Source organism: Harmonia axyridis, chromosome 1 (assembly GCF_914767665.1).
Source record: "Harmonia axyridis chromosome 1, icHarAxyr1.1, whole genome shotgun sequence".
NCBI classification, from domain to species: Eukaryota; Metazoa; Arthropoda; class Insecta; order Coleoptera; family Coccinellidae; genus Harmonia; species Harmonia axyridis.
Window position 1 is genome coordinate 14,774,343 of NC_059501.1, and position 24,793 is coordinate 14,799,135.

Sequence of the window (24,793 nt, forward strand, 5' to 3'; positions counted from 1 at the left end):
TAAAATTAAAATTTATTCAATAAAAGTAGATATTTATACATTTAAGAATATTTCCAACAATACATAGTATTGCAATATTAGTAAACTAAACATTTTCTACAAATTTTTCAATGATACAAGCAATGATAATGTGAGGAAAGGTTGAGCATACTTTATGTTACAAGAAGAAGTAGGTTATTAAGTTTAACAATAGCAAAAAAGAGTTCAAGAAGCATGGAAAAAAGTTCATTAATTCAATAAAAGAATAATAATTTGAAAATGAACTTAAGAATTATCTCAGGTTTTAAAATACATTTCAACTTTTTCGAGTAGTTTTCAAATTTTACATGCTTATCAAAAAATGTATGGTTCATTACTATGAAAATTTCATAGTTCATTTTCAAATTATGTATTATGCAGTAGCAGAATATACAAAACAGAAATGAAGTTTATACAGCATGCAGATATGTGAAATAGTATATGCAGATTGTAGATAACTGGATGAATCTAGATTAGAGGATGATTATGCTGATAAGCAAATGAACATTGTGAGGAGTGGAAACAGAAATTTCGAATACATTATAGAATCATCAAATTACCATCATAATTCGCCATCTGAATCAGAATTGCATAGTATATAAGATTTAGAATTTCACACTGGAATCAAAACCATTCTCTTCGCATGATTACGTGATAATGTGACCAATCTCATTTATATTAATTAACTAAATACGTAATTCTCAAAGCTTTTCAAAACTCTGTCACATCCTGTAGATAATGCAACTACATATTTTTTTCATCCAAAATTTAGGATTCTAATTGAATGAGAGCTCAAGCAATAAAATAATTGATAGAAAATGATATTCAGCTTCTTCTTAGAGCACGATTCCTTCTTGCTCTTGATGGGAAGAGTCTGTTAACAGAAGTAAGCACACTATCAGCTATAGAAGTACCTGTTTCTATCAATCTATCTCCAGCATTGGCCAAACCCCTTACAAAATTACCAACCGGGTGGAACCCTTCGACTTGATTTTTTACTGTCAGACCTGGCAACCTAAACTGAATTGCTGATCTTAAACCTATTTGGGCAGTTGTGTTAGCTTCTAGTCTTGCCCTATTTCGAACGCCAGCTTTCCTAACGTGACCAGATATCTTTGGCAACCTAATTTGTAGGTTAGGATTTTCGGTAGGACTTTGAGTTGTCGAAGTACTCAAAGGTCGAGGTCTACTTGTTGGAGGCCGGTTAGCGCTCAGAAATGAAGAGACGAGGTGAGATATAGGATCGAACTGTCTAGTTGTTTGTTGTTTATTCTTAACAGCAGTGGGAGTTTTTGGTTTCGAAGGTTTAGTGGTCGTTTGAACTGCACTTTGAAGTAATTTTTTTGTTTGAGGATGATTCATACTAGACTGGGGGATATCAAAGGTAACTCTAGCGGAAACATCAGGTATAGAACTTTGTGTTTGGGAAACTGTTGGGGAGGGTGAGCTCGGAGGAATGAAACTAGGGGGAAGTCTGGGAGTTGCTGAAATTTTCGCGATTCCTAAAGTGGATGAACGTTGACTCTTATTACCAGAATCTTCTTGATTTGGTGTGCCTACCTGATTCGCTACATTAACCCCAACAGCTTGTGATCCTGTTAATTGATTGTTCTGTGGCAAACTCGAAGGTTTCTTTTCTGAAGCCGATGCAATATTATTGATTGATGGTATTCTGGATGATTTGATTGTTTTAGGGGTGGTACTAGTGGTAGTAGTAGTAGTTGTTGTTGTAGTAGTGGTAGATATCGGTTTTGTTTTCTTTAGTTTAGTCGGTTTGGTTGTTGAAGGCTTAGTCGAGACATCAGGATCTCCAAATCTGTCTTCTATAATTATTTCATTTTCTGGCGCTACCGATGAAGGATTCTGCTTGACGGATTCCTCGAATCTTTTGACATAAATATTTTTCGGGTCCCATTGTGTCTCCAGAAGAGCCCAGGTTTTTGGATACTCTTTCTTCAAACGTTTTATTGATTGATACGTCACTACCTTTTGTTTTTCAGTGCACCGCAAGCAGTTGGTCTCCAGAGCTTCAGGTAGAATTTCTGAAAGTAAAATAAATTCTTGTAATATCCATAGAAGAGTCATAGTGCTGAAAAATACAAAGATATAGAATACTGAATACCGACTTAAATATGTATATCAAAGCAAGTTCTGACCGCTATGATTTAGTTGTCGAGAATGAAATTGTTAATTTGTGTAGCGAATAATGTATATCTAATATAAAGCGCTGAAATTTTTACATGAAGATTTATTTTTCCTTTTCCTACAAATTATTATTATTACATAATTCAGTTCTATAATCGCTTTTGGACTTACAAAACGTGAGATCTCGAAGTCTCAATCAGCTCATTGAAACGCTGAAACAAGCGTACATAAATATTGTATCACAAACTCAAAAGGTTGAACAAATTTAAAAAGTGTCATAGTTTTATTGATTCCAGTTGAATATTAATGCTGTTTCTTTTTTGAATATCTATAATTTTTTTTTTATAAATCAATTATCGTTCAATAGATTTTTGCGAAATCATAATTAAACTTTATGAAATTACTGCAAAGATGACGAGAAGAAAAATTTACAATGAAAATAAAATTTATCCATTAAACTGATAAAATTCAATATTTTCTAGTTCGAAGTGTATGATGCTATTTATCAGCCATATTCTTGCGACTATTAACATAACTCGTAGTTTGGAAGATACCGAATCTTCATACCACAAATTTCACTTTTATTTAAAACCAGTTTTGCGGTTCTTCGAAATTTGTTCATTGATGTTGTTGATCAATAGTTGTTTATGGTTTTGGGAAATTACAGCTTTACTATATTGTCTCCTTATATTTATTGAAATTGGAAAAAACAATTTCATAATTATAGATGATATCAAAATACTGGAAATACTCGAGCAGACTATCATTTTGTCTGATTATTTGTAACTTTAGATTTTTTAGGTGGTCTCAAACGATGATGGATATAATCCGACAAGGGGTTCCGTGTGAAATGTTTCGCTCCTTTCAAACTCGAAACTTAAGGTTTGATAAGGATGAAAATTTTCATTTGGATGTAGAATGATGAATTTGAAGCCTCGTGAAACATTTCATGTTGTTCGTATAACCAGAATCATAGAAAATTAAAAAGAATATCGAAAAAATTATTCAACATTCCATGTCCACTAAACAGTCGAAGTTGAGATTTTGAGTGTTAATATGAAATAATGATTTCAATCTGATCACATCAGCAGAACCATAGTAAATACAAGCAGACTATCGAAAAAAAAATATGAAGATAGCAAATTCAAAAAAGAATCTGAAATCTTTTGAAGGATTTGCCTTTTAATTACGTTAAGTTAGTTGTTTTGAGCTATTGTCAGCTATAATTTGGTGCAAATGCAACTCATCATAGAAAAATAAGGATAACACTAACTTGAAAACAAAAGCTTTTGAGTGCACGTTCGTTCATGCGTCAATTGCACCTTTAGAAAGTTTTAGTTCTGTGGATTCTAGGGATGCTTTTGGCTCATGAATGAAAAAGCGCTCAAAACCTTTTGCCTTCACGTCATTGCTTTTCTCATTTTTATTATATCTATGAGTTGCATACAAACAAAACGTGGGAATAACAATGGCTAGAAACAATTAATTTAACTTGATTCAAAAGGTACATCCTTCAGAAGAAGAAAAAAGAGTTCTCACAGATTCTTTTCTGAATTTACATTGATTTGATTTGATTCATGACACAGAAGGTTATCTCTCAGAGAGATCTATTCTTCCATTTACTATTAAGAGAATACCTTGTTCGAATTCTGTTTTTCATCTGAATGAACAGAGCTAATTTGTTGAAATGTCACCGGAATTAGAAAAATGTATATGTATTTTTGAAATCAACATCAACTTAATTATTTTGATTATTCCTTGCTGCATATCAATGTTCCCAACTAATTTGAGTTTTGAGGCCAAATAATGCAAATTCTCCACATAAAATCATAAGTTTTCCACTAAACCACTTAGGCTCCTCTTCCATTTGAATATTCATGTGAATCAATGGAGAAATCTATTTCCGAATGTTTTTCCTGAAATCTAACTTGTTTTTTCGTTTTCTAATTATATAGACGAGGGTGTTGACCGTGAAATAATAAGAATTCTGTTGAAATAAATAACAGAGGAAGATCGATTCCGTTGAAATATATACATAACCTCGATGGTATAAACATTTTTCTAATGATTCTTGTAAATACCATCAATTTTCGATTCGACTTGAATTGAATAGATCCTTTGAAATCATTAGAGAACAAATATCTGCAAGCGTCATATTTACGAAACCTCTAGTTGGCTTTTGCGCATTAACAAATTTCACTGCAGGTTTATAGATGCAAATTTCGGCGAGATGTTCTCAGAAAATTTTTAAGGTACGTCCTCTCTAAAAGAATTGCAGTGTTTCATCCCAGGAATACTGATGATCTGTACGGAACTCAGTGCTCCCTGCCATATACACCTTTCATCTCCATAGAAGAGCATCATAATTTTGCCATAGCACAGTAGAGTTCATCACAGAAGCGCTGCCGATCTTGCGAGAGTAGTGAAGCCCTAACGCCTTCTCTCGGACAACCATAGAATCACTACACACTCCCCTACCAATACTGACTTGATGAAGCTTAATTTAACGCAGAAATGCAGTTGTTTGTTTTTTAACTCAGAAGGGCATCTGTTATATAAATGAAATATTTGAGTAAATTCATTTTTTCATGTATACCTACTCATATCCGCAGAACGTACCCAAAAGTGTTACTTTGTACACGCAAATAAATGCGCAAAATTACTACTTTGCGAATAATCTTAAGAAAAAGAATTTTGCAAACATTCCATTTCACTTTTATGCTACAATGCTGTAATACATGTTGTATTATTCCACTGACAAATTATTTTATGTCTTATTACAGGTATCGATGCAAGCCCTCTATAATTATATAATTAAAAAAAAGAAATAGTAAGGAGTTTTTGAGCGCTTTTATTCATTGGACTCCGCATATACTTATAAACAGTCCTGTTGTCTTCAAAGGTGTTTGAATGAACCAGTGCTGAATTGTATAAATATATGATTTCATATAATAATCAAAAGTCGGGGTGCTATTTTATTTAAGGTCTGACAACTTTTTGATGTTGAATTTGTTTATTTCCAGTTTATAAAATTTTTTTTCACATAGACAGTAGTTCATTTGAGAAACGGTTATTACTGCCACATTATGGTATAAAACTGGTCAGTATTACATTTTTATATTTTGCCATCAAAATTGCAAACCTTTTTGAAGGCGAATTTCAGGTTAGTATTCAAGGTTTTTCAGTAATACAAATTCAATGTGCTCCTAAATATTGAAGAAACAATTTGCGAAACCACTTCTGGAAGAATGTTGATTTCGATAATTGCATGAATTCAAAACACTGAAAATCAGTTGTAAATCGAGAAAACTGAAAGAATTGTTACAAACTTGCAGGATTTCATTAATCTGGTTATTTACCATAAACACTTATCACCTTTGCTAGTTGGACTTATTCACTCCAATATTTCGATTATCTCGAAACAAATGAGATCTTTATGTGCCATCATGAAGATATCCATAAATATCATTATGGCAGGGTATTCCACTGAATTCCTAATAATGAGAAGTTTATTCATTACTAGAACAATCTTGGCAATTTAAACGTTTGTCGATAAGAGACTGACATTTGAAATGTCACGTAGCACAGGTTGTGATCAGACTTCATAATCATTTCTCAGGAGGTTGTCATCATCATGATAACATCAAATCTTTATGAATAAAATGTCCAATCGTGCAAGAATTCTTATGTTATGATAATTAAAAGTGATTGTGAGGAGGACCATGAATTCTAAATGTCACTGATTGAAAAAAATTCTACGAAACAATTGTACTGAATTATTCAGAATATGTTAGTGTTGAATTTCTCCAAGAAGGATCTTATGTGATGAAGAGATAACAGATTCTTCGCATAATGAGAATTGCAAATTTCCTCTTTTAAGCATAATCTCAAAGCATATGGGAAATTTTACAACAGATTATTATTTCAGAAAATCGTGGTTGATTTAATTCAATTATTTGAATAATTTTGGTTTATTTCCTGATTTAATATTCTAGTAAATGAGATGACATAAAGTGATTACAGAAACGATGGAAGGAGATGTTTCAAAGAACATACAGCACAGTACAACATAGTATTCATAAATAATTTCGAATGATGTTCGAATGAAGTGTGAATTATTTAATTTCACTTGTTCTTTCATCTACAATTTGTTGTCATCCAATATCAGCCTTATCGTTTCAAGAAAATATTGTTGAATTGACTTCATCAAGTCGGTATTCTTTGGTTGTATTTTTTTTGGGTTCTGGAAACGTAAATCAATAATCAACATTGAATTTTCAATAAATCTTGAGATTATTATTCTTCATCTAAATGCGAAGTCCATCACGATCAAATTGGTAGGTTTGAAAATATCTGGAAAACGTACTCAACAATGTTGAGAAACACTAAGTCGGATTTCACCTGTACTATACTACACTCAACTGTGGCATTCAAGATCAGGCTTTACGATCAAAATCTCATGTTTGCATAGGATGTCCTAAAATCGATGCTAATTGAAATAATTTCTTTTCTCGAAATAATAAGATATCTGTGATGTACGCACGTGGCACTAGTGCGCATGTAATTCCTGTAATTACCCGAGTAACACTGCGTTTCTGATCAAATATTTCGCTGAGTAGGTATATCTTGGTTTATCTTCGAGATATTCGCAAAATTCTAAAACGTTTTTTTCTGTCATTTTTATCGTTTATATGATACTCATATCTGATCATAGACATTATTTAGCGTTTTAGAAGAATAAGGTATGTTTTTAAGGACACTCTATATTTTTCAACGAAGTTTTAAGCCGCATATTTGTCGAAAAGCAACCGATACCGGTTTTTCAAAAATTTCATGCGTTTCAACTATATTGACTTGTTCGACTTCATTTTTGAAATTGGAACCTTATAAATTAATATTTCTTATTTATGTCGAGATTTAATTCATATTGATATAATTGCATTCAAGTCATATAGTATATAGTGTGTCCCTTTCAAAAAACACCAACTCTCCTCTATATCTCAAAACGGTAATTTATTTGTATGATTTGTTATATAAACCATAAAAATTACTCGAATATCTCGAGTATAGAAACCAAGGTATAGCGAAATATTTGTAACAGTCGTTTTTTAGAAGCGCCCTTCAACTCGAGGACGAAGCAAGATATTCACGAACTGATTTCTGATATCTTACTATTTCAAAAAAAGAATTCAGGGTTTCTTGGAGATTTTTTTCTCTGAGTCCTATAGTTCGCAGAATGAGTACTCGAAATTGAGATAATTAATTATTATTTTCAATTACTTATTTCACTTAGAAATCAATGTTATCAATTATGTGAACATACTGGACATTCATCAGGAGATATTGAATCAAATTCCATTTTAGTGATCCCCTATAATGAAACTATAAAAGATTTATGTACTTATATTACAAAAGGAATTGATGGTTTAAAATTCAAAACAGTATCCACAGAAGGTGTTCATTCAAAACGGTTTTGCATATTTGTTAAGTGACTACCTTTCTCCGATCTTCTGACGAACATATTAAATTAACTATGAATTTATAATTAACGTCCACCTTTGATGATCAATAATATTACATTACATCACACGTCAACCCATGTCCATACGCTTTTAGAAAGTGACACCGCGTTAGTCATACATGTATCCAATTATGTATTCAATCAGTTTTTGTGGCAGCTTCCATAAACAATGTTTCATTAAACATTCATAGTTACTATTTCAACTATAAAGCTTCAAACACTCCAAAGAGGAGGGTGGTGAAATTTGCCAAATCTTCGATATTCTCTTATAGGAGAACTAGTGTTATTGAAATAGCAGAAATTTATATTTGCTGAAACGTAACGTACACCATAATATAATCATGCGAGGTGAATATCATATGGGACCTTCTGAGACTAAAACCTGATACTGGAGTTATTAACTTCTGGAATCAACTTCAAAATTATTTAATTCTAACAAATTTACATTCAATACAATGACGTCAGAATGTTACAAAAGGTAACTAAAATAATAATAGCAGGAGTGTATATTTAAATATTTTCATTCCAACACTCCTCACGAACTGCTTGAGTAGAGTCAAATAACTTTTAAGAACATAAAATGACGATTTCCATCCAAGGATTTTGTCAAATATCGTCTGACACTTCATCAGGCTTTTTGTAGCCTATTTGAGTTCTTCACAAGATCACTTATGAAGTGTTCTTTTATCGAGATATGTTTTTATTCTGAGATCACGATCGGATTGTATGCTAACTTTTGTGCATCTTGATTATTGTTGTAAATTTAAATTATTGTATGCTAGCATCCCATTTCATTTAAAAATATTTGAGGTGAACTGCTTCTTTTGATGCTTCTGTAAATGACATGTAGGTACCTATACCTACTCAGCTTATGCTGCTGATAATGCTACGGTTCTTTTTTCCTCTTCCACTACTACATACACAAAGTACATTTTGTAAACATTATTACTTGTAATACTTAGAGGAATATAACATTGTACCATGTGCCAATGGCCTAGTTGTCGAGACACATTTATTTAAATAAAAAAAATAGAATAAACTCATAGTAGAGAAGATTGTATGAAATTAATACTTATACTTCATACCACGGTTTCGAATTTATTTATAATGCCGAGTTGGAAGGGAATAACGACTGGATATTGGCCGCAAAGTATCAATTTCAATTCATAAATTACACTTTTATGACTTAATAATGATAATAATGAAAAAAGTTTTGCAACAAATTACAAGCGAATAACATTCATAGATTCTTGGAATGCTTTGAGAAAATTTTAAGGTTTACTACTGGAAATAATATGGAATTGCCTCAATTTTAGATCGCTTCACAATTACTGATTTACCTAATTAAACTAATAACAATCTAGAATCTCTATATCATTATACCATCAGAAGTTTATATAAAATGTCTGTATATTCTCCTCGATAAATAAGATGAAATTTGAAAGTGAAGAGTCCAACAATGTTTGTATGATTCGACAATATAATTTTAATATCTACATAAATGAATATTTTTAAATTCAGGAAGCCCATTATGCATTCATGAAAAATCTTGAATTTGCAAAATTGTTGCCGAACCTTGCTGCTAGAATTAACATAAACAATAAAAAGAATACTGGTAATTTGCAAGTGAATAATTCATTAATCTTTTTCGAAGATGTTTCTGATTGTACTTCTATGACAAATGTAGGTAATCAGTTCTATTGTTTCATGTGAAGAAAAAATTATGCACGAATACTTTGAGATAGTTCAGTAGGTATTCAGGTTAGTATTGCAATGCAAATATGGTTTCGTATCATTAAATCTGATCACTTATTCAAATTAACAACCTTGAACAATTTCAAAATAGGGAAGTAGAACTTTATTTGGAGTTTGGTAGAAGTTAATGAACTTCAATATCGGGGTATGGATAATTTGATTTGAGAATAACGGTTAAGTTAGAAAAAAAATCTTCGACTACTTTCATTGAATTTATCGAAATTTGCAAAATGTCACAACACTATACCTTAACAGCGTAAACTTCTTGACAGATGAAATTGTTTTGTTCGTCAAACTTTGTATTCAAAGAAAAAATAAAATTTTGAAAGAGCGCAAAATTGGTGTCAAGAACTTGATGTGCTTCTTGTAGACCACTGAATTTGAATAGTTTCTGCGGATAATTCGGAAAAACCATGAATGGAACCAATAATTGAGTTTAAATTTTCACTTGCAATAAATTGAGGAGAATTTCCTAGTCGAATATTAGAGAAATTGTGACCAAATGACCAACCTAACGCTTTGTTGTAGAAACAAGAGTTCAGAAAGCAGGTAGTATGTATTCTAAAATCATCAAAAAAAAGTTTTTTCTTCGATATTGAACTAAATGAGTATCTACAGGGATCCTTGAAGAGATATCTACTCATCCAAATTGAACTTGAATCATTCAACAATGATGGCATTCAAAGAAAAATTTCTATGGGGTTCTCTTTTATAAGTGAAGAATGAAATTTTCGAAGTTGACTTGATACATATTATGGCTAGAACTCGTTTTTGGATGCATTCTGATGCGAAAGGAGAAACTGGTAATCGTTTTTTTAAATTTTTCTCTCGTTTGATATTGTGGACAGGCCATGATAGTTTCGAAGTCGTCAGCCTGTCCGGAAAGTGGTATCCAATTGCAAACACTCAGAATTAATTGAACGTAAATTCTGATAGTTTTAGTTTATATCTAGAAGCTATATGAACTTCCAGTTTTCAAGTCAGTATAATCTTTATAGCTAGAGTTCAGTATACCTTCAGTTTTTGTTTATAGCAACATATTTGTCTAAATGACGTAAAAAGTGAATCAAAATTTTGTGGATGAGAGTCTAGGTACTTCAACCTTTTTACGTCCACAGCGAACTTAAAATAATTCATTCACCAATTCCAATATCGATTTGAATTATAGGAAACGAACATGAATAAGAGATTTGAAAATATTTTAGCTAGAAATAATAAATTATATTTTAATTGAATGATGATATTTCCTCTTGAATCGACACTTTGAAGGAAAATTCAAAAAATTCAACAGCACTGAATTATTTTCAGGAGCTTTTGAGCGCTCTTTCATTGATGCGCAAATTGAAGATCAAAGAACTTTTGTACTTTAGGCATTATATGAGGTGTGATTTATATGAGCTTTGTTCTCGGTGGATTTTATCTAGACGAGGAGTTTTAATCAAACTATTCTGCTGAAATTTCACATGTTACAAACTAAATTTCAACCTAATCCGATGTGTTGTTACGAAAACATTGAGCGTTTTCAATAATCTGCTTGATTTTTCTTTGGATCCTATATGGAGACCAACATGATTCTAAGTCTAAGTCAAACCACCGCCCAAAAATCGTTCTTCTATTTATAGAAACTGTTAAATCAACTTTTTTCACGAAGAATGTAAAAAAATAAGCATGTCGAATTCCATTCTTATCAAGAATCTACTCTCCTAATGAAATTAAGAATCCGTTATCTGCTTCTTCAAGTAGGTGACTTCCAACTTTTTTATGTCCTAACTTCGTTGAGTCGGATATTGCTCTTTAGATAATTATATTTCTCTGTAGATAAGAATTCTCAGAGTGGACTGTTGATCTCTGAAGATAGATATTTCGAGTATTTCACGTGAATTGTCTGAATTTTACCTTGTCTTTTGTTATAACCACAAACTCGGTAAAAGAGCGGATGTTAACATTGCTATCTGATTTTCGGTAGATTCTATTCTTTAAACCAAATAATTGTATATCGATGTTCTTGATTTTGGGAAAATTGCAGAGAACGCATTGAAAAAATTTCTTTCTTCATAACAATATATATAGGGGGCCCAAATTCAGAAATCAATCACACAGATGCCTAACATCACAAAAGACGTAGGACATGTAATCGAAATGTTGACAGTAGAATATTTGAAGCACTAAATTTGACCATATATTCTGAAAAAACATGTGAGAAAAATGGATGATATACGAGGAGTCTAATTCATTTTATTCCATCAATAAGAATTATTGTTAATGAGATTATGTTTTTGTTGCATAAGAAACTACTCCTTATAAGAGTATGTTAGTTATTTTTCTTCTGTTACATGGTGTTACAGAGTGATTAAATCGAAAAATTCAAAGATACAAATAGCCGCTGAAAGGCCCGTTTTATATAGATGAACTCTTTGTATTATTTTTGTTACTGATATGCTGATATGAAGATATGGTTCAGATATGAATAAATAATTTTGCTTTCTCTGTTAGACTATCATGGATTATAGTTTTCTTATGAGAAATATAGACAGTCGTCGAATATCTAAAGTTTAAAAGTGGTTACTACCACAATTAAATCCACATAATCTTCACGAGCGTTATACGAATGTTTCAATAACGAAGTCATCTTCAGGAACAAAAAATGTTGAAAACTTCGTTGAATTCTCATAAAAAAATTCGTGCCAATCCAGTAGAATATTATGTTCACTGTGAACACTCAGAAAACTAAACTGATTGGTAGGTATTGAGAATTGAAAATTCTAAGAATAATATAAAGTCATTCCTCTCAAATATACATAAATAATCCACTGGTTTTTATTTGTCTATAGTTCTCGAATCAAAGGATATTTTCCTTCTGTCCAAAAAGACTGATTCAAAACAAACCATGTTATAAATCATTAAAAAAATTATAATAAAGGTGCGGTGGATGCTTGAGAATATAAACATGTTTGCAGCCTTGATAAGCCTGATGCAATCCCATTTAAAGATCGAAGAAAAAGAGATTATACATTCATGTGCGAATGAAGAAACCCAGCTGCATTTGAATCAGAATTCGATTCATGCATTTTGAAAGCAATATACGAGTATCGAGGTGAAAGTGATCATATCATATTTCTTCTTCCTTCCTGAATTCTTATCATTAACAGAGCGAATTTGTCACGATTACCGTTATGCACATTGATTTTCGAACGTAATTCTATACTTACATTACGCATATTTCCTCAATATCTTAAGTATCTACTTGCGGAAATTTTTCGGAAAAAATGGAATTAATCAGTGATTACGAAATATAGCTTGATGGGAAATTGACTCGTTCGAATATCGGAAGACACTACTGAGTTTTTAACCTGCACAATTTTAAGATTGTGTTTGATCTAGGCAAAAACTTGTGAAAAAAATGTTCGATAAAAGTTTCATAAGTTCATGAAATAAAGAAGTAGTAGTCTGTACCTGGTACAACCGGGAGTTGTAGAGATCTGAAAATATTTTAGGGAGAATGATCATTGTCTCAAACCCCTATATGCAGATTTTCAGCTCAAAATTATGCTTAGTTTTCCATAAACGTCTAATAGGCCATCCCGGTAAATCACCCTGTATAGGTATACGTAAACGCATTTGAAAGCGAGAAAAAGGTTTGCATGTAAACCCTCGAAATTTTATGGCATTGCCACTTATTCTCGAATTATTTCAGTGGCATTAAAATTCTTAATTTCAAAGATTAATACCAATACAGGTGGTTCGATGGGTAAAGACAAAAAAAACTCAATTTAATTGGTATGGCTTCCTCGTCCTTCGGTTCTAAAAGTCATTACACAACAGTAGTTTATTTACGGTCTAGTACGAGGGCTATTAACATCATTATCTCCCAAGAAGTTCTTAGGCATTTTAAGCGGACATTGTATATTCAAAAGAGCCAAAATTCCTTTCAATCATTTAATATTCCAATTCAATTTAATATACCCAAACCAAATTTCATTAGAATCGTATAAGAATTGTAGAAGTTACAAGAATATGAGGACACAAACAGACCGACAGACCAATGATCAAACTAATGTGTTGGTGTCTTCTGAATTTGTTGATGTCATGAATGAATAAATGATAAGGGGTGTTTTTTTTCGAGGTATATAACTTTAAGTTGGCATAACTGTTCAAGATGGCTACCGATTCAACAGCTGTCAAGTGATTTATTCTCAGTTTGGTTTGGCAATTTATCATAAATAGACTCACGTCTGAACAACGCTTACAAATAGTGCAATTTTATTTCGAAAATAATGGTTCTGTGCGGAATACTTATCGCGCACTACGTCCATTTTATTTTGTTCAGCGATGAAGCGCACTTCTGGTTGAATGGCTACGTTAACAAAAAAACTGCCGCATTTGGAGTGAAGCTTATCCTCAAGTGTATGTCGAAACACCGTTAAATCCAGAAAAACTGACTGTTTGGTGCTCTTTATGGGCTGGTGGAATCATTGGTCTGTACTTCTTCAAAAACGATGATGGCCAGAACGTTACAGTCAATGGTGATCGGTATAGAGCCATGATTACTAACTTTTTTATTCCTGAATTAAACAACCATGATATCCAGGAGCTGTGGTTTCAACAAGACGGCGCAACATGTCACACAGCTCGTGACACAATCGATTTATTGAAAGACACGTTTGGTGACCGCCTAATTTCACGTTTTGGACCTGTAAATTGGCCTCCAAGATCTTGTGATTTAACACCGCTACACTACTTTCTGTGGGGCTATGTAAAGTCATTGATCCATGCGTATAAGCCACAAACCCTTGACCATTTGGAAGACAACATTCGCCGTGTTATGGCCGATATACTGCCACAAATGTTGGAAAAAGTCATCGAAAATTGGACGTCAAGATTGGACTACATCCGAGCCAGCTGTGGCGGTCATATGCCAAAAATCATATTTGAAATATAATGCCACAAGATTATCTTGCGGATAAATAAAATTCATGTCAATCGAATAATCCATCGTTGTTTTATTACAATTTAAAGTTCTATAGCTCTAAAAAAACACCCTTTATAAGGAAGTAGTAGTATATTTCTGGTATAACCGGAAGTTGTAGAGATCTGAAAATATTTTAGGGAGAAAGATCATTGTCTCAAACTCCAATATGCAAATTATGATAAGTTTTCCATAAACGTCTAATAGGCCATCCCAGTGAATTACCCTGTGTAAGGTTTGCAAGTAAACCCTTGAAATTTTATGGCATTGCCATTAATTGTCTAAATATTTCAGTGGAATTGGAATTCCTAATTTCAAAGATTAATAGCAATACAGGTGGTTCGATGGGCAAAGAACAAAAAAAAAGTGAATTCTAATTGGTATGGCTTCTAATTTCATTAGAATCGTATAAGAATTGTAGAAGTTACGACTGTTACAAGAATACGAGGACACGAAACCGACAGACAGACCAATGAACAAACTAATTTGTTGGTGTCTTCTGGATTTGTTGATGTCACGAATGAATAAATGATATGAGCTTATTGAAATATCCTGCAGAATCATCTGGAATAAGAGTAATGAAGTAATCAACGGCGCGGCGCTTCAAAATAATAACTCTAAAATCTGTATACATCTAGTTGAAGAACCAGTTTCGCAAACCATAACAACATTGTTTTGAGATAAATAAAAAAAAATAAAAATTTCACAGGTCGGCAAGGAGGTATTGACAAAGCACGCGAAGCAGCCTGTCCATCAACAGATCAGTCACTCAACTTTTTTTAATACGATACCCAAGTTCAGATGGAAACTTTCAGGTCATGTTGTTGTTGAACCCTCCGTTAGGCCTTCTGAACCATGTTAATTTTTTTGCTCCTGGTTGGAAGTAAATTACCATTTTGTAAATTTAAATTCCTTCGAAGATGATACCTTTGTCCGATAAAAGCATTCGGAGAAGAGGAAGCTGTTTTGAGCTTCAGCATGACAAAATTATATGGGCGAGGTAAAGGTCTATTGAATATTTTGCATAATGGAGAGGATTGGCCAGCTTGTTTCCGAAAATTATGTTAATGAGAAGGAGAGTCTCTGCATCGGAGAGGCTTTGGAGAGTCAATAAAAAATATATTCACATTCATTAGTTGAGAATGAGTTTTTTTCACTACAATCGAACTAATTTTTGCAATTACCAGACCATATAAGTATCTGGTACCTACATAGTATCGTAATTAACCGTAATGATACGATATTAATAAATTTAAATTCGATCTATCACATTTTTTCAGCGATCGATTTTGTCAGATTCATGCCATCATCAGGCTTACTGAAAATACATATACAATTACAATTTGAGAAACAAGTGAACAAACATAAACATAAAAGAATTTCGATATTTTCAGTAGGGAAAATACAATTCTTATATCTTCATCAGATTAAAAACGGTAGTTTTATTCGAATTGCAGGTGAAAGAATTCAACAATTACCAAGAATTATAGAGCAAAATTAATACTTCGATCATCATCTAACAGTCTGAAACATGTCAATAACAGTTAGATGGAGATTGAAGCTTGAATTTCATTCAATATCACTCAGCTAACATTGAGATGTTATAATCAAAAAAGTTGATATTCCTATAGAATATTCCATGTGCCAACCTGAATTCCGAAATTTCATCAAAATAGCCCAAGTAGATTGTGAAATGTTGAGATCTCGGGTAATTTACGTTTGCGCATAAGCAACATTTATACTGAATCCGAAACAGCTGAAATTTCTATCGAATTCGGACTACCAGAATTTGACACACAAACCGACAGACAAACACGAAAACAAAGTTGTTCTGGATGGTCGGAAATGTATTTTGCAAGTGGATATTTTTTTAATCTCGAAAGTGATCACTACACTTTGACTACCTTCGTTAGACTCCAAAAGAAAAATATCTATCACTTCGCTTGTTCGAATTCTGAAGTGTTCTAGATTATTACCGATATTAATACGAAAACAAATTTCACTTTAGCTGAGATACACTCAGTTTACATTTGAAATTCAAAAATTAAAAATCGAATGCCTTAAATTGGAAAATCAGTCTTATTCGAAAATAATATACGAGCTAAATGCAAGGAGTTTTTTACAAAATTGGCGAATTGAGTTGAAAATTGAATATTTCGATCAGAAGAAATATACAACTGAGATAAATGAGGTATGTACAAATGTTTATGATGATTAAATATAAAGTCTTCAACGAGTTTGAGTTTCATTGTTTTAGAGCATTTAATACGTAATTCTAAGCCAATAACACTCGAATTATTAATAGGCAATTTGACAAAATTCTATATTGTATGAAATAAGCAGAAATGGTCTTGAAAAGTGTCAAGACAATTAGTTAAAGAAGATGTTCTGTCGAAACTTCACCATTCTCATCAATTGTACTTACACGAATAATTCATAACAATTTTTTCAGTTTAACTATAGTGTTACAGCGATGTAACGAAGGATTATTCATTCACAATTACTAGAGATAATGACTCATGTCACGCATTACAGTTATCCATTTAAGTTACAATATACCGTAAGTAGCGTGGAAAATAATTTTTTTTTTGATTATATATAAGCACATAACACATATGATCTGATATGCAAAAATTCAAAACGGATCTTTAATGTCTATCCGAAAACTTGCTGAATAATGTTGTTTGGTCAGTTTTTCATAGTTTGACAGATTTAATCAGTTTTTTGTTAGGAGGCAGGTTTTTGACCTGAATTTAGTTGAGTATCCGATACAAAACAATTTTCGCCTTTCGCCTAGTTTGAACTCAACAGAATCATTAAATCTCTAGATCTTTCTATTAGACTGTTATACATTTTTCTCTAGGATATATTAAGTAGAGGGTGTCCCAAATTCGCTACTCACTGAAAGCATTTCGAGAACTATAATACTTAGAGAAATAATCTTCAAGGACCCCGATCTGTTTTTTCAAAATAATAAGATTTCAGAAAGCAGATCTTGGATATCCTGATTTGTTCTCAAGTTACAGGGCGTTTCTGAAAAATAACCGTTTCAAATATTCCGCTATTATCTTGGTTTCTGTTAGAGATATCTGAAAAATGTTACAACGTTTTTTCCAGTAGTGTTAACTGTTTATAGAATACTCATAACAGATCATCGAAATTCATTACATTCGACGACCAGAACTTCCTCTAAAAATAAGGGTTTGATTAATTCAATCATAAACCATAATTATATAATGATGGTATCAAAGGGTTTAAAATTTTAATATTCGTATTGTGAAACCCATATCAAGTAGGTATAGACTCATTTAATTTTTTTTTTATTTCAGATTCCTGATGTTTTTTGCTTAAATGATTTCAAAGATATTTGTTTGAAGAGACTACTGTAATCTTGGAAGTTCGATCCATGTATTTTAATAATACCTATATTGCGTTCTCATAGCTAAATGAATGAAATTATCGCAATGTGAGAATAATGCCAAATTTCAGTGAGAGTAAAATATGATCGCAATGTGAGGAAATATACGAATATATCAATTACATTCAAATACTATAAATGTTTTGTTTTCCAAAATTGCGCTTTTCATGGATCTGATTTCGAAGACTTGGCGCCTCATTGTTGGTATTCGACTCGACTGTTATAAAGATGTCCATAAATCACTGAAAAAACAGGTTATTATCGCTACAGTAACAAGAAGAAATTCCCTTGGTCATAAATCCACTTTTAAGCCAAATTCAACCTTGAATTTTTGAAGCCAAGCTCATCAATGTCTAGAATACAATACATTAAAATTCCTCTCTCCATATGCAATTCACTGATGATTCGAATCCCAGGGTATAAATCAACGAATCCCAGAGTAATAAACATAAATAGAGACAACATACGTCATTTTCAATAAGTGTCCCCAACATGGGTAAATAAATTTGACAAATGGAGCGGAATCAAATTACTTATCAGGGACCAACCTGTGATACGATATTCGACTCAATTCACAAGTTTCTCAATAAAGATCCCTTTCCTTACGTCTAAGTCGAATAAAAATAAAAAATATAGGAACAAATAACTACGAATTCATGAAGCAACTGATGAGAATGAAGCATAAAAGTCTAAGGTCTGGTGTAAACAGGTAGATTCACCAAATACTTTTTTATCACAAATTTTCGAAGAAGAATTATTGAAATTCTCATATCCAATTTTAGTGATACAATAAAATTTACATTTTAAATAATATAATATAATATCATTGAGCATTTGAAAATATACACAATCTGACAACGTTTTAGATATTTTAAAAAACTATTCGGGAGTGGCTGAGCTGAGGAGTTATAATTTAATTTTTGGAGAAAAGAGATAATACTTCAAATTCAACAAGGTAATAAAAACTGATAAAGCCGAAATGCACTAATTTATTAACGATTTTCTATACTGCAGAAATATAGTTAGCCTTTGGTCGGTGATACTTGAAAATCAAGTATTATTCAGATTAACTCTTATGGTATAATTATAACTTCGCCAAATAGATGCATGGTTCGTTCATTATCAAAACGTGAAATTTTTTGTCGACAATAATAAATTAGTTCCTCAAGGTATCGTATCGAGAACTTTTGAATGACTGGTTTAGTATTTTATTAAAATATGCAGATCGACATGCATTACTGTACTTTTATATTTTATTTCTATTTTTACTCTTAACGATGTATTATTTGTTTGTGATTTCTTCGGAATTACGTTTTTAAATGCTGAATTATTAGTGTAAATAGGTACTTTGGAGTAACAATTGATGTTCTTCAGTAGTATCCACTTACGTTAGGTGGTTTGAAACCTGAAGAATTAAAAAGTCGAGAAAAGCACATATTTAGTATCAGGTTCTTTTAAGAGCTCATACGTCTACTGGAGGCCACCAAACTTTTGTTATATATTAGATGAGATGTGATTTATTATAATGTCACTGTCAGATTTCTGATAAGAAGATCCTTCTGACATTAGATGATTATTTTACATACACACATCGTCAAGAATTTTGGCTTCCCTAGGTTTCTCAAGAAATAAACGATTTATATCCTGGAAATGAGATGAATATGATTGGTTCAATGATGTTTTGCACGTAGATGACACCAATCATTGTTAGTTCAAAGATAGTAAGAGGGATAATATTGATCCGCCTTGAAAGGACACAACTTCCCGGGCGAAATTGAGTCGCTTCATTCTGCCTGGACCTCTCCAAACCCTTTCTGGTCGACTATCTTTTTTCAAACTGAATCGTGACTAGTCCGAAAAAAGTACGTTGCGCCATTGTGGCAAAAGTCAGTCTTGTTGGTGTTCTGCCCATTGCGGAGGGTTAACTCTATGTCCTGGTGACAGCCGAGGTACTCTCAAGGGTTTTCTTGCCCTTAAATTTGAGGATTGCAACCTATGGTACTATATGTCCTCAAAAAATGACTTCGAAGGGCTGTTACAGATACCGTTCGCTTCCTTCGAGTAAAATTTGCGATATAATGGTCTTCCCTTACATATGTTACTCTGGGTAACCGGTATCAGGGCAACGCTACCGGTTTCCAGGAAAAGGGCCACTATGCACCTTTACTGAAGGAATATTCAAACTTTGCGCAGTCTGGTGTTTCGACTAAGTTTCTTGATGTAGGGCTACTATTCTTGCTCGGTTAATAGGAGAAATTGGATGTCCCGGCATTTTCCACGGAATATTCTCAATATTACAACTCTCGTTATTCTCTGAAAACTGATTAATTTCGAATACACCTGTATTCTTCCGAACAAGAAACATTTTTTTACTGATTTATTATTTTCATTAAAATGATAAGATAGTGAAGATTCCACACACAAAGAATTGTTAAGTCATGTCTTGAAATATGGATTGTGATATATCAAATGAAAGGCCATTCGATTGCCATTCAGTAGTGTGACTAAAATATTTGTTTAAAATATGTTTTTTATTGAAAAATGAGGAAATAATTGACAAGTTTATGAATGGAGAATACTATAAATATTCTTGTACAAATAATTATTGAGGAGCTGATTTTTTTATGGGGCTATCTACGAGGCCGAAGATCAATTCCCTTAACAAATTTCATTAAAATCAGGAACGAATTGTAGAAGTTAGGCTGCTACAACTATGTACAAACAAACAGACCTACAGACACAAAAGAAATTTCATTTAGTATGGTCTCGGAAGCAATAGCTATTACAATAAATTGGGCAGTCATAATTATAAAATACTGGACACCGTAATATGAAGGATATACTGATGACCGAAAAAATATAAGGAACTTATTAAATCGACCAGAAGGTAACAGACAATATCAGCATTTTGTCCATTTCACATAATCTTGTAAATGCAAAGAACTAAGCATTATGAAGGTACACAATCGAAGAGGCTTTCAACAAATTCATGATTCGCTGACTCTAATAGTAATATTAGTAGTTATCATATCATACTTTCATTTTTTTAATTCAATTGATGAAGAAATTTTGTGAGAGTCTATCCATAAATAATTTTTACACCGATAAACGGACTATTGCTTAGTGATTATGAAGAATATCTACATTTAAGATTAATGATTGACGCAACATCTGAATTGCAACAATTCTTCACTTCCCTGAATATTTCGTCAACAAAACAAAAAGCCAAGTGTTTGAAAGTAGAAATATCTGTGAAATGAATTTTGTCGTTTTAATTAATCAAAATACTTTAAACTATGGGAATGTAAAACAAATGTCATTTCGACCAATTCGCGAAAAATACCACATATTTCGAATAAAGACATGCGATTGAGATGATAAATCAACGAAACAGGTTTAGCTAATGACACAATAATACTTACAAAATATTATTGGATCAGCCTGTTGATAATCACAAATCCTGTTTTCACAAAAAACTATTTTTCAAAATGCTAAGGTCAACACAAGACTTATTTGATTCACAAATCTGAGATCCTACGGAAAGTGGTTGCAATCTAATAAATTTCGGGAAATTATAAAATCAGAATTCATCCAATATGGAAATAATCATTTCCATAAAACACATAAAACCTACCTACTTAACTAAATAATTTTCCATCCTGATTATGTGTTATTGAGCGATAACATCAGCAAATCCTCATTTGTACTATTTGTGTTGATATTTTACACTGTCTTTGTTTGAATTAATTATTAGGAGATTCATTTAAATAATGCCAATTAATTTTCTGTATTTGTTGAACAATATTCGTTTTTTCCTCAACAAAAACCGAAATATATTCATAGAGCAATAATGAAAATTTCCGCAAACCTTATTTTTACTATTAGAATTGATTGTCAGTAATACATTGACATTCTGAATAATGTGTACTTATTCAGTATTTTCCATAAAATTCTATATTCAAAATGAAATAGCTATAAATTGAATGACCGAAATCGAATGAGAAGTTGGTAAGAGAATCTGAAAACTAAACAGTAGTAACAGATCACCAACTTCCTAATTTGACAAAAATTCTAATTGCATTGTGCCAACTCGATAACTATAAGACAAATAGCAAAGAACTCAACATTTTCAAGCTTCCCTGACACACATCCGAAGTGACACGGTAAAAGAGCATTTTTGTTACTGACTTTAGTCACATAGGCATAAGGACAAACATTATTTATTATCTATCCAACAAAAATGAGTCTCTCAACAATATACGTTAGCCCTGTCCAATAAGACTTTCATCGAAAAAAACCGAGGGAAAAGACATCTTGTGAATGCAAATTAGTGTATGATGTATGATCATCCCTTAAGCGAGTTAGAACCTCTTTAAGTATCTACATTGCAATATGGGTGAAAGATTTTATAATTTTGAATTTTGAAAGTTTGCAATTCGATTGATGAATATGCTAAAAAAATTCTGTTCGTTTTTAGGTATAAAACTTTTTGGAAGTGATGATAAGTGTTAGTTGTAGAGTTTCTTAACGCATTTCGAAACAATAATGGTGTCTTTGTTTAAACTGCATGAGAACACCAGTCAGAAGTTTTTTCGAGTTCACCCTCGGCAAAACTTGACAGTTGTTGTCATAAAAAATTACAGTACCTTTGATAACAAGTGAATTATACATAGTCTCATGAAATAGTCTTGTCAAATACCATTCGGGCATTTAATTTTTGATGTGAAAAAACAATGCAAAGTGATATTAGATAGAGGTGCAAAAATCCTCGTCTTCGAATCAGATTTTTGTTGACGCCAGTACCAATGCTTTTTGTTAAAATATTACTTAGCAACGTAATTTTTCGGAAAAATTAGATACTTTTAGAATATTTCGGGAACACCCTGTAACTCGAGAACGATACAACATATTAACGATCTTATTTCTGATATCTTATAATTTCGAAAAAAGATATCGAGAGTCCTTGAAGAATCTTTCTGTAGTTCTTATAGTTCTCAAGATGCTTTCAGTGAACATCGAATATTGAACACCCTGTACACAAAGGTTTCAATTTTCGAGGGGTGAGAATCAGAGTGATATGTAAAATAATATTCATCGGATCTTATTGTCAGTTTATCAATGAATTCTCATGAAGGAACCTTAAGGATAACACTTACTTCTTAGCTCCAAACCCTGCGGAGTACAAGGACCTTTATACAACAAACAGTTGGCGTAGTATTTAACCATCCTCCTATTGTTCAATATCTCCTCGAGGTCTATATGCTCGTATTTGGTAGCATAGTACTCTATGGGACTTGCATTCACCACAACTATCACTGCAACTGACACCAAAACTGACAATTCCAACGAGCAAAGATTCATTTCTCCAACCTCTCTCTAGTCTCGCTTGGTAAATACTACTGATCCGAAGACTTCAGCGAAAAGGAAACACTGTTAAGAGCGAGGTCAATATTATTGTTTTAAGGTATGCGACCTTTCTTTTCAGGAGCACCCTCGTCTTTGCCACAAATTAAATGTTTATAGGTGTGAGAAAATCTTAATTTTTCTTCGAGTGACATCCACGATTTGATTGATGTTTCAAACGAAATTCACAGACATTTTTGAAGCGATAATGACTGGTGATTTGGATGAAGGTGATTTATATACGTGCTATTTGGGTATTAGTGATAGCAGAACCTGTATCAATTTTGGGTATACCTAGAACATATTATTTCGGTTTATGTCCAATAGACAAATACAAAAAAGGTGGGTCTGCTGGAAAAAATTCCTAACTTAAAACTTCTACAGGTTGTTCGGGGGTGTTGTGGGATGACTCTGTCAAGTTATCCAACACGAGGACCCTGTGCTAACTTAAGGAGGGCCGAATTACCTCAACATTTCATGTTTTCAGTGTTTTGCTCAGAACCTCTAAACAAGTAGTTTTCAATCAAAACGTTCATTTTTAAAGTTGAAGAGAATTAAATTCTCTACAATTTTGTATTCACAAACTTTTTCGTAAATCTAATATCAATGGAGATAGAGTCGATCATAATTCTAGTTCAGTAGACAAAGCAAAAAAAGTGGGGTCAGCTGGACAAAAATCCGAACCTAATGAAACTTCTACAGATTTTTTGGGGGTGTCATGGGATGACTCTGTCAAGCTATCCAACACGAGGACCCTGTGCTAACTTGAGGGGGGGCTGAAGAACCTCAACATTTTCGGACTTTTTTCGGTTATATGCAATAATTATTTTCAATTCATTCTTGTTTATTATTTATTGATTCGAAATGATTATGGGTCGATAGAAATTTACAGTAAGGTGATAACATTGAAATATCTACTCTTTTAGTCTTTTAGGCTTTCAGTCAGAGCTAACTTCCCCCTCCACCTCCCTATGTTTCAATATATCGATATTGATGAGTAATTACTATGATTACCATAGCACGGCTGGTAATTGTTAGTTATAGGGTCAAAACTTTTGTTTTTTGCCAATTTTTGACTTTTTAAGAATATTCTTCTAATTCTGATTGGCTACATCTCGGTTGATATAAGGTTTAGAAAAACGTTTCTGAAAACAAAATTATAAGGAATTCAATTATCTACAACTTTGAAAATAAAGGTTTTCTCCAATTCTCCAGTTAAATTTTAGCAAGTGAATGAAATAGAATCAGTTTGCCTTCCAATGCTTCAAAGAAAACAAAAATCATGTAGAGGGTAAATTAACATAAATTTGTTAACCGTTTACTCAGTTTGTACAGTTTTAATTATTTTGAAGTTTCTTCTGGTTAGATATTAATTTTGTCATTTTTAGAATTGGGATTGTATTTCAAGACAAAAATAAACAAAATATTTCATGAAAATATATTATGGGTTTTCGCGTCACACAATTTTGGTTGAGGTGTATGTTCGAACTAGGTTTTCCTTTCAAGATCAATTACAATTTCTTTTAAAACTGAAGAACTGAAGAAAGATACAAAAGTGCCCGATAAA

At 32.4% G+C, this 24,793-nt stretch overlaps 1 protein-coding gene across 1 annotated transcript; it reads right to left on the minus strand.

Moving 5' to 3' along the window:
* On the minus strand, positions 1-23,369 carry LOC123677652 (uncharacterized protein DDB_G0290587-like). Its single transcript, XM_045614312.1, has 2 exons — positions 22,980-23,369; positions 1-2,060 (listed from the first exon to the last, which is right to left on the minus strand). The coding sequence occupies exons 1-2, from the start codon at positions 23,182-23,184 to the stop codon at positions 844-846; spliced, it is 1,422 nt and encodes a 473-aa protein (XP_045470268.1). The 5' UTR covers positions 23,185-23,369; the 3' UTR covers positions 1-843.
* Positions 23,370-24,793: the final 1,424 nt, after the last annotated feature.

Excerpts from the sequence above, each read along its gene's own strand:
- LOC123677652 (XM_045614312.1), bottom strand. The coding sequence starts at position 23,184 with ATGAATCTTTGCTCGTTGGAATTGTCAGTTTTGGTGTCAGTTGCAGTG. Across the intron at positions 2,061-22,979 it reads GCAGGGTTTGGAGCTAAGAA|AAATTCTACCTGAAGCTCTG; the intron begins GTAAGTGTTATC and ends TTTTACTTTCAG.